Genomic DNA, 10893 nt, shown 5'->3' with positions numbered 1-10893 from the left:
GAACCGTGCACCGTAGAATGGCCCATCGTGCTTGGAGGACACCAAAAGCACGCTCAACATCCTTCCTAGCACTCTCTTGTTTGGCCGCGAAATAGGATTGTTTCGGCCCAACCGGCTGCCAGATCGTCTTGACAAACACGGGCCAACGAGGGTATATCCCATCGGCTAAGTAGTATTCCCTGTTGTACCGCGTCCCGTTGGCCATGAATCTGACCGTCGGACCCTTAGGACACTCATCATTGAAGAGATGAGACGAATGCAGTACGTTGATGTCGTTGTTCGACCCCGCGACACCAAAATATGCATGCCAGATTCGCAATCGGTAGTCTACAACAGCTTCCAGTATCATTTTTGGGTGTCTCCCTTTGAATCTAGATGTAAACTGCCCCTTCCAAGCAACCGGACAGTTTCTCCACTCCCAGTGCATGCAATCGATGCTGCCCAACATCTCCGGAAAAATTATGCACTCTCCCGTGCATATCTATCAATCTCTGGCACTCATCGGCATTTGGCTTCCGTAGATACTCCGGACCGAAGATGGCCTGGATACTATTGCAAAACTGCCTCAGCGTGGTTAGGGCAGTTGTTTCACCCAACTGTAGGTATTCGTTGAACATATCAGCGGGTCCGACATAGGCAAGCTGCCTAATTGCAGCGGTACACTTATGATATGTCGACAACCTGGGTCGGCCGCTAGCATCACTGCTCAGTATGAAGCACTTGTACCGCTGCGCTAATGTAGTCGCTATACGGATGAATAACCGTTGCAACATTCTGTAGCGGCGACGGAAAATCTTTGCTAGGTAACGGGGGTCATCGCCAAAATAGTCTTCCATCAACCGCTGGTGTGCCCCGACATGGTCACGGCAGATGGTCCGCCGATGATAGAACGGGTGAACGAACGCCGCCGCCGCCTCCTCCTCCTCCTCCTCTTCTGCTTCCCGTTGCACCTCTTGAACGAGTTCATCGAACTCCCTATCCATCAATTGTTGGAACTCATTTTTCAAAAGTAGAATTGGTGATAAAATGAAAAGAGTGGAGATTGGAATGGTGTAAAAAATTGGGAAAAAATGGGTATATTTATAGAATGAATATAAAAAAAAATAAATCGAAAAAGGGGAGCCGCGGCTGAGCCGCGGGCCGTGGCCGCTGCAACATGAGCGCCGCGGCCTAGCCACAATCGTGGCGCTCTCGTGGGCACCGCGACCGGGCCACAAATAAATGCACACTACCACAAATTTTAGAAAACACACATTGTACGCAATGAACACACACGTTACATTACACATTGCATATGCTATAACCAAAATACACACTACACACTACAATCACACAAAATACACATTATACACCAAATAAATACACTACACCACACCACACAATATACACTATAATTTACTTAAAAATAAATAAATAAATACACACTAAATTTACAACATTCAATAATCAAAATACACACATACAACAATCAAAACACAAAATACACACTATAGACATTGTACACATTGCATTTACTATTTAAAAAATAAATATATAAATAAACACATTACATAATAATGAAAAGTAATCATTATACTCAATGAACACACTGCACACAATGAACACAACTACACACATTGCACACACAGTACATACACTAAATACACACACTAAATACACTAAATACACAGTGCCTAATATAACACTAGACACTACACCCATCACACACACTAAAAAAAATACTATACAAAAAACACACATGGTTATAAACCGTACACACTCCACACCATTACACACAAAATAAACACACACTACAACACACAATACCCAAGATACACACTATACTAAGTAGACATTATACTCTAAACACACACACTGCATACAATGAACACAACTACACATATTGCACACACACTACATACACTAAATACACACATTACACAATGCCTACAATATAACACTAGACACTACACACCCAGCACATACATTATACACACTAAAAAAAATACTCCCTCCGTCCGCGATTAGGAGTCCCGGTTACTTTTACGCACCTATTTTATAAAAATGATAAAAAATAGTTAGAGTGGAGAAATGGTAAAGTAAAAAAGAAAATAATGTTGAGAAGACTCTTGTCAACATTATTCTCTCTCTTAATTTACCATTTCTCCACTTTAACTATTTTTTATTATTTTATAAAACGGGTGCGCAAAAGTGACTGGGACTCCTAATCATGGACGGAGAGAATACTATACAAAAAAACTCACACACTACACACATGGTTATAAACCGTACACATAATAATAAAAAGTAATCATTATACTCAAAACACACACATTGTACACAATGAACACAACTACACACACTACATACACTAAATACACTAAATAGACACATTACATAATGCCTACAATATAACACTAGACACTACGCCCACCACACACATTATAAACACTAAAAAAATACTATAAAAAAAAACACACACTACACACATTGTTATGAACCGTACACACTCCACACATTACACACAAAATAAACATACACTACAACACACAACACCCAAAATACACACTATACTAAGTAGACATTGCACACACTACATTTACTATTTAAAAATAAAATAAATAAATAAATAAATACACACACTACAACACATACTATAAACAATACACAAAATACTACATTTACTATTTAAAAAGTAAATAAATAAAACACACTACACATACTAATATAAAAATATACACATTATTCTCAAAACACACACAATGAACACACCAACATACACTACACACATTGCACAAAAGTACACACACTACACATAATCACATATTGCACACAAAATACACACACTACACATAATTACATATTGCACTTAAAATACACACTACGCAAACTAAATAAAAAACTAAATACGCACATTACACCACACATTGCTGGTCTACAATATACACTATAGAGACTACACCCACCACATACATTATATACAGAAAACACATACTATACCTACACTACACAACGCATATTTTTTTTATACTATAGACAACACATTTCACACACTACAAATTGTACACATTATAACAAAATACACTACATAGCGCACATATGCGCAGTACACACTATACACAAAATATACCATACACACAATTACACACTTGCACACACAACATTTAATATTTAAAAATGAATAAATAAACACACTACACAAACTCTAAAAAGAAATACACACGCTGCACACACCATACAATACACACATTGCACATACTATAACCAAAATACACACACTCACACATATTGCAAACAAAAAACACACATTGTACATACCACACAAAATACACCGAATGCACACAATATACATAAAATCTGCCTACAATATACATAGACACTACACGCATCACACATATTATATGCTAAATAGACACTATACAAAGAAAAACACACACTACACACAACTATACACAAATTACACACTCAAAACACATGCTGCATATAATATACATAAACTACACAACATATATTTCACACACTACAAATTGTACACACTATAACGAAATACACTACATTGCACACATATACACCACTACACAAACTAAATAAATAAAAACACTACACATTATAAATAAGAGTAAAGATCAATTTTGGTCCTAAACGTATGATCAAAATACGAATTCGGTCCAAAACATTCACTTTTAAAAAACTGGTCGATAACAAATGAAATCCTCGTCGGAGTGGTCCTTTTTTGACAGCTTCGTCGAAAAACTAACGGTCATGCCACTGTACAATTAGCGTTAACCGTTATTTTTTTCTCGGAACCATCAAGAAAAGGGTATTTGTTATGGACCCGTTTTTCAAAAAATTAATGTGTTTGACCAAATTCATATTTAGACAAATGTTTAGGACCAAAATGACATTTACTATGTAAATAAACACACTACATTCTGATAAAGAACTATCAACAGATCATAACACGGCCAAGCACAATATGGTCCGGATGGCAATGAATGTCCAAACACAGCATCATCAAAGGACTGCACAAGGAAAAAAGCACTATAAGGTCATTCCTAATGGCATAGCTTTACTGAAAAAAGATAAGGAAAAGTGACAAGCAGTCACTAGTTCATTTGGAAACAGCTTAACATTTGTAGCAAACGTACCAGCTGCCTTTCGGAATGAGCAAATGTAAATATTTCATGTGGTGTAGAGATGGCGGTTTTTAGAAAAGATTGTTGACCATCAACATCTTCCAAATAGAGCCACAAATAGTATGGAGAGGAAATGGTTCCTGAAAATTAAACAACTAAATGAAAAATTTAGACTAACAGATTGAGTATCATGCTTGATTCTTTACATTCCTAAAGTAATAGATGGTGGGCGATAGTTTAAAATAAATTTCTACCTGGCACGCTAATTTGTTTCTCCATTTTTGTTAGAATGACATCAAAACCATCTTTACCCCACCCATTCAATCTGCAGCACATAAACACACTAGACATACTATAAATAAACACACTACATACTGACAAAGAACCACAAGCTGATCATAACACGACCAAGCACAATTTGGTCGGGACGACAAAGTATGTCCAAGCAAAACATCATCAAATGACTGCACAAGGAAAGAGGCCTATAAGCTCATTCCAAATGGCATAGCTTTATAGAATAAAGGATGAGGAAAATTGACAAGCATTTTGTAAATGTCAGATAGTCATAGATCTACGAAAATGTATGTTTGCAACTATAAGCAATTCAATATCATCATTCACCTGCCTTAGTTGCCTCAGAATATTCTATTTCCTAGTAGTCATACATCAAAATTATGGAGCTGGTTGTTTATACTTACGGAAATTCGGTAAGGCGTTTCTTGTAAAAAAAGTTCACCTTCTTACCACAATCAGTCCTATATCTCTGTCAGAGCATATTTTAGCCAATCACCAACTACAGATATATCAGATAAGACTCAAAACATTGACCAACAAACAAAAAGAAGAATAAGAGAAAGGGAAGGGGGTTATTGCGTGTGTTAAGCAGCTTTTGCATGCCGTGGGATTACATGCATCTGAGGTCTCTTGCTTCAGCTTCAGAAACTATATCAGCCACATTTCTCTCCTGCGTCAGCTTCTTTTCTTCTTTAGTCGTCGTAAAGTTTAAATCTTGTTCCAGCATATTTAGCTCTTGAGTTGCTTCTAATCATTTGTGATAACTATGCAAGGAGCTATCCATCTCACTACTCAAATGAGAGAACCAAGAGCTCTGTCAGCATCTACTCTATTAATTATAATAGGGAAAAATAATTAGTAAAATCCGAAATAAGATCTTTAGGTTAGTTTGGGGGTACAGGGGAATCCAGGATTGCAAACACAGTTCTTTATAAACAAAAGAATTATCACAAAGCAGCTAATCTCAGCCTCCGACGCAGCTAATTTCTTCTGGGCTTTTGTTTCTGCTTCGGTTGCAACTTCAACTCACAACTCCAGATTGCGCTCATAAGGGGGGGCATTTAAGGCCTTGGACGTGATTTGGGTCTTGATCTCGTTTCTACAAGTTGCACTAACATATGACATAGCATTTCAAAAGTAAAAAAAGAAGAATAAAGTATGATGTTCTACAAGAAATATTTGAAGAAAAAAGCCGTTCCAAATTTTCTAGTCTACAAAAATACTACAAAACATGGTTCATTCACACAAAACAATGGCAACTAAAACGTATCCGAAATTTCCGGCAGATGGCCAGTAGCCCAAAAAAACGAAAGAATCGGTTACATTTTTCATATAATCTCCTCTTATAGATAGACTAAAGACTAAAAAATTGACAAGATCCTTGATGGAAACATGGCAACTAAAATTGCAACCTAAATAACATAAAATGGGGAAACTAAGCATTAGTTTAACACAAAATAAAGCACATAAAGTGGAAAAATTACATGCATGTACCCACACGCACCACAGAAGTTCATCCCAAGATGACTAGTGTATACACGCATCTCTCCGACCATTATTTATCGCGTGGAATCAAACACAGTGCATACAAATTATTACTTGAAAACATAATTCAACCTAATTTATGGATAAAATTAAATGGGCCATATCACTTTTTTAACATTATACATGTGGTCCCTAGGACACCACTTCTTAATCCAATCAACCTTCTCTCCTTAGTAACCTTGCCCAAAAGAAATTAAACATTTAAAATGGGAAGGAGGCACAGTTAAAGATGTTTTAGGAAATCAACTGGATGTTAAAATGCGTATGCAAATGCAACACAAGACAAGACGCCCCTGTGTTATCTCGAAAATCAATTTAAAGACAAGAAGACAAATTGTTGGGACTGCAATGTAAGTGATCGGTGGATAAAAATTCCAAAGCATTCATTTGTGTTCAGGAGACAATAATTGAGAAAATTCGCAGACAACATCCTTCTTTTATGAATACCAACAAAGTAAGTTATATAATGTGTCAATTGCAAGCATAATCACAAGAACATGTCAGACGGAGATAGAGAGTTGGAGATAAAACCATTATTTAGTATGTGTAGAGGTCACAAGCATTATCAAACCCCCCCATATGACAAACATAACACAGAACTGCATCAAATCTCTTCTAAAACCATCATTATACTACTGCCGCCTGCATACATAAATATGAAATCAAAGGTAGATCCAATATTTGTACCTGTTAAGAGAAACCAGCAGCATCAAAATCCACCAATTCTGTCTCTTTGAATTCTTCCCTGCCTTGTTCCAGGAACAAAAGGTTTTAGATAGTGTGAATGCGTGTGTAGGAATGCACCAAGTGTCAGATAAAAGAAATTTCTGCAAACCTTTTTGTCCCTGGGATTCGTGCAATTTCTTCTTCTTTACCAACAGCCAACGGAGATAAATTTCCAGAATTAGCAGGGTTCTTAGCTATTTCAATCAGCTGTTGTAATGACTCTGGGGATTAAGGCCTTGCAGCAAGCTGAAAACTTAGGAAAACTTTTAAGGACTCTAGATATAATATTCCGGCCATTGCTGGAAGCAGAAAATTAGGAAAATACGTAAGAGCATCAATAAGATTGTGAAGCTCTGTTATATCTTTAGAATTATTCGTAACGAAAGTTTGTATGAGAGAAATGGCAAATTCAGTAACAGCCATGGGTAGCAACGGCGGGCACATAAGTCAGATGAACATGATATGGCCTTTTTTACCTGAATCTCAACCTCTTTCGCTTCATTAGCCAACTCATTTTCTAGCAGAAATGGGTTTTTACAAGTTTGTTAAAAGCTAACATAAAGCATACCTTTAACAACACACTGATTCCAATGACTAAACTCTCAACAATTGAGATAAATTCATACAAGAAGAAAGGCTACAGTATATATATAGTCTGTATGTATCTAATGCATCACCAGTATTTATAAATTCGATCCTGCAAACAAAGTGGAAAAATGAAATAAGATACAAATAAAGATCACAAAGATGAACTAGACATAGTACAAATACCAAGAATAAATACCGGCTTCCCAAAATGAATAACGCAAGTAGAAAAATCAGACCGTGCAGTTTTCACAAGTGGCCTACACAATCTCTGTTCAATGGTTTCAAATTTGGTTTATCAAGAAACTTCAGGTACAAATCATGAAACATTGTTTCAATGCTTGCCCTGCCAAAAATATTACCGTTAGACAAAAATAACTGAAAACGACAGGTAAGGGATGTATTCGCAAACTAAATCTCTACCTCTTCAAAACCATATACTGCATGAACCAAGGATAATATTGAGAATTCAGAATTTTGCTAAACTCTTTAGCTTTAGCCTCAACATTCATAGTAGACAAGTAATTTATAAGAAAAGATATCTTGTCCTGAGCTTCTGATACAGGAGCCTATTCCAAATATGCTATAAGCTCATTCCAAATGGCATAGCTTTATTGAATAAAGGATGAGGAAAATTGACAAGCATTTTGTAAATGTCAGATAGTCATAGATCTACGAAAATGTATGTTTGCAACTATAAGCATTTCCATATCATCATTCACCTGCCTAAGTTGCCTCAGAATACTCTATTTCCTAGTAGATATACATCAAAATTATGGAGCTGGTTGTTTATACTTACGGAAATACGGTAAGGCGTTTCTTGTAAAAAAGTTCACCTTCTTACCACAATCAATCCTATATCTCTTTCAGAGCACATTTTAGCCAGTCACCAACTACAGATATATCAGATAAGACTCAAAACATTGACCAACAAACAAAAAGAAGAATAAGGGAAAGGGAAGGGGGTTACTGCGTGTGTTGAGCAGCTTTTGCATGCCGTGGGATTACATGCATCTGAGGTCTCTTGCTTCAGCTTCAGAAACTATATCAGCCACATTTCTCTCCTGCGTCAGCTTCTTTTCTTCTTTAGTCGTCGTAAAGTTTAAATCTTGTTCCAGCATATTTAGCTCTTGAGTTGCTTCTAATCATTTGTGATAACTATGCAAGGAGCTATCCATCTCACTACTCAAATGAGAGAACCAAGAGCTCTGTCAGCATCTACTCTATTAATTATAATAGGGAAAAATAATTAGTAAAATCCGAAATAAGATCTTTAGGTTAGTTTGGGGGTACATGGGAATCCAGGATTGCAAACACAGTTCTTTATAAACAAAAGAATTATCACAAAGCAGCTAATCTCAGCCTCCGACGCAGCTAATTTCTTCTGGGCTTTTGTTTCTGCTTCGGTTGCAACTTCAACTCACAACTCCAGATTGCGCTCATAAGGGGGGGCATTTAAGGCCTTGGACGTGATTTGGGTCTTGATCTCGTTTCTACAAGTTGCACTAACATATGACATAGCATTTCAAAAGTAAAAAAAGAAGAATAAAGTATGATGTTCTATGAGAAATATTTGAAGAAAAAAGCCGTTCCAAATTTTATAGTCTACAGAAATACTACAAAACATGGTTCATTCACACAAAACAACGGCAACTAAAATGTATCCGAAATTCCCGGCAGATGGCCAGTAGCCCAAAGAAACGAAAGAATCGGTTACATTTTTCATATAATCTCCTCTTATAGATAGACTAAAGACTAAAAAATTGACAAGATCCTTGATGGAAACATGGCAACTAAAATTGCAACCTAAATAACATAAAATGGGGAAACTATAGCATTAGTTTAACACAAAATAAAGCACATAAAGTGGAAAAATTACATGCATGTACCCACACGCACCACAGAAGTTCATCCCAAGATGACTAGTGTATACACGCATCTCTCCGACCATTATTTATCGCGTGGAATCAAACACAGTGCATACAAATTATTACTTGAAAGCATAATTCAACCTAATTTATGGATAAAATTAAATGGGCCATATCACTTTTTTAACATTATACATGTGGTCCCTAGGACACCACTTCTTAATCCAATCAACCTTCTCTCCTTAGTAACCTTACCCAAAAGAAATTAAACATTTAAAATGGGAAGGAGGCACAGTTAAAGATGTTTTAGGAAATCAACTGGATGTTAAAATGCGTATGCAAATGCAACACAAGACAAGACGCCCCTGTGTTATCTTGAAAATCAATTTAAAGACAAGAAGACAAATTGTTGGGACTGCAATGTAAGCGATCGGTGGATAAAAATTCCAAAGCATTCATTTGTGTTCAGGAGACAATAATTGAGAAAATTCGCAGACAACATCCTTCTTTTATGAATACCAACAAAGTAAGTTATATAATGTGTCAATTGCAAGCATAATCACATGAACATGTCAGACGGAGATAGAGAGTTGGAGATAAAACCATTATTTAGTGTGTGTAGAGGTCACAAGCATTATCAAACCCCCCCATATGACAAACATAACACAGAACTGCATCAAATCTCTTCTAAAACAATCATTATACTACTGCCGCCTGCATACATAAATATGAAATCAAAGGTAGATCCAATATTTGTACTTGTTAAGAGAAACCAGCAGCATCAAAATCCACCAATTCTGTCTCTTTGAATTCTTCCCTGCCTTGTTCCAGGAACAAAAGGTTTTAGATAGTGTGAATGCGTGTGTAGGAATGCACCAAGTGTCAGATAAAAGAAATTTCTGCAAACCTTTTTGTCCCTGGGATTCGTGCAATTTCTTCTTCTTTACCAACAGCCAACGGAGATAAATTTCCAGAATTAGCAGGGTTCTTAGCTATTTCAATCAGCTGTTGTAATGACTCTGGGGATTAAGGTCTTGCAGCAAGCTGAAAAATTAGGAAAACTTTTAAGGACTCTAGATATAATATTCCGGCCATTGCTGGAAGCAGAAAATTAGGAAAATACGTAAGAGCATCAATAAGATTGTGAAGCTCTGTTATATCTTTAGAATTATTCGTAACGAAAGTTTGTATGAGAGAAATGGCAAATTCAGTAACAGCCATGGGTAGCAACGGCGGGCACATAAGTCAGATGAACATGATATGGCCTTTTTTACCTGAATCTCAACCTCTTTCGCTTCATTAGCCAACTCATTTTCTAGCAGAAATGGGTTTTTACAAGTTTCTTAAATGCTAAAATAAAGCATACCTTTAACAACACACTGATTCCAATGACTAAACTCTCAACAATTGAGATAAATTCATACAAGAAGAAAGGCTATAGTATATATATAGTCTGTATGTATCTAATGCATCACCAGTATTTATAAATTCGATCCTGCAAACAAAGTGGAAAAATGAAATAAGATACAAATAAAGATCACAAAGATGAACTAGACATAGTACAAATACCAAGAATAAATACCGGCTTCCCAAAATGAATAACGTAAGTAGAAAAATCAGACCGTGCAGTTTTCACAAGTGGCCTACACAATCTCTGTTCAATGGTTTCAAATTTGGTTTATCAAGAAACTTCAGGTACAAATCATGAAACATTGTTTCAATGCTTGCCCTGCCAAAAATATTACCGTTAGACAAAAATA

General features: G+C 36.4%; 2 protein-coding genes across 51 annotated transcripts in view; both read right to left on the bottom strand.

The window, feature by feature from the left end:
* Positions 1 to 371: 371 nt before the first annotated feature.
* On the bottom strand, positions 372 to 836 carry LOC148924260 (uncharacterized). Its single transcript, XM_089059032.1, has one exon. It carries the CDS (start codon positions 834 to 836, stop codon positions 372 to 374), a length of 465 nt encoding a protein of 154 aa, XP_088915158.1.
* A 2600-nt stretch (positions 837 to 3436) lies between these two features.
* LOC125216834 (uncharacterized) overlaps positions 3437 to 10893 on the bottom strand; it is a 31610-nt gene continuing 24153 nt past the window's right edge. For 39 of the 50 annotated variants that reach the window (XR_016130628.1, XR_016130660.1, XR_016130635.1 and 36 more), the window contains 5 exons: positions 10041 to 10862; positions 6790 to 9954; positions 4370 to 6703; positions 4128 to 4270; positions 3437 to 4001 (listed from right to left, as the gene is read on the bottom strand). Coding sequence is in view for 1 of the 50 variants with exons in the window: in XM_089058906.1 (XP_088915032.1) it covers positions 3888 to 4001; positions 4128 to 4255; positions 4370 to 4440; positions 8236 to 8279 (357 nt within the window). In the remaining 49 variants the exon portion in view is untranslated. The remainder of the gene's footprint in view (positions 4002 to 4127; positions 4271 to 4369; positions 6704 to 6789; positions 9955 to 10040; positions 10863 to 10893) is intronic. The other 11 variants (XR_016130670.1, XR_016130630.1, XR_016130629.1 and 8 more) reach the window with 11 other exon arrangements.

Source organism: Salvia hispanica, chromosome 5 (genome assembly GCF_029641045.1).
Source record: "Salvia hispanica isolate PSC_SH4W2 chromosome 5, Shi_PSC_v1, whole genome shotgun sequence".
NCBI classification, from domain to species: Eukaryota; Viridiplantae; Streptophyta; class Magnoliopsida; order Lamiales; family Lamiaceae; genus Salvia; species Salvia hispanica.
Note: the sequence above shows the minus strand (reverse complement) of the source record. Positions and strands in the feature narration are given on the sequence as shown.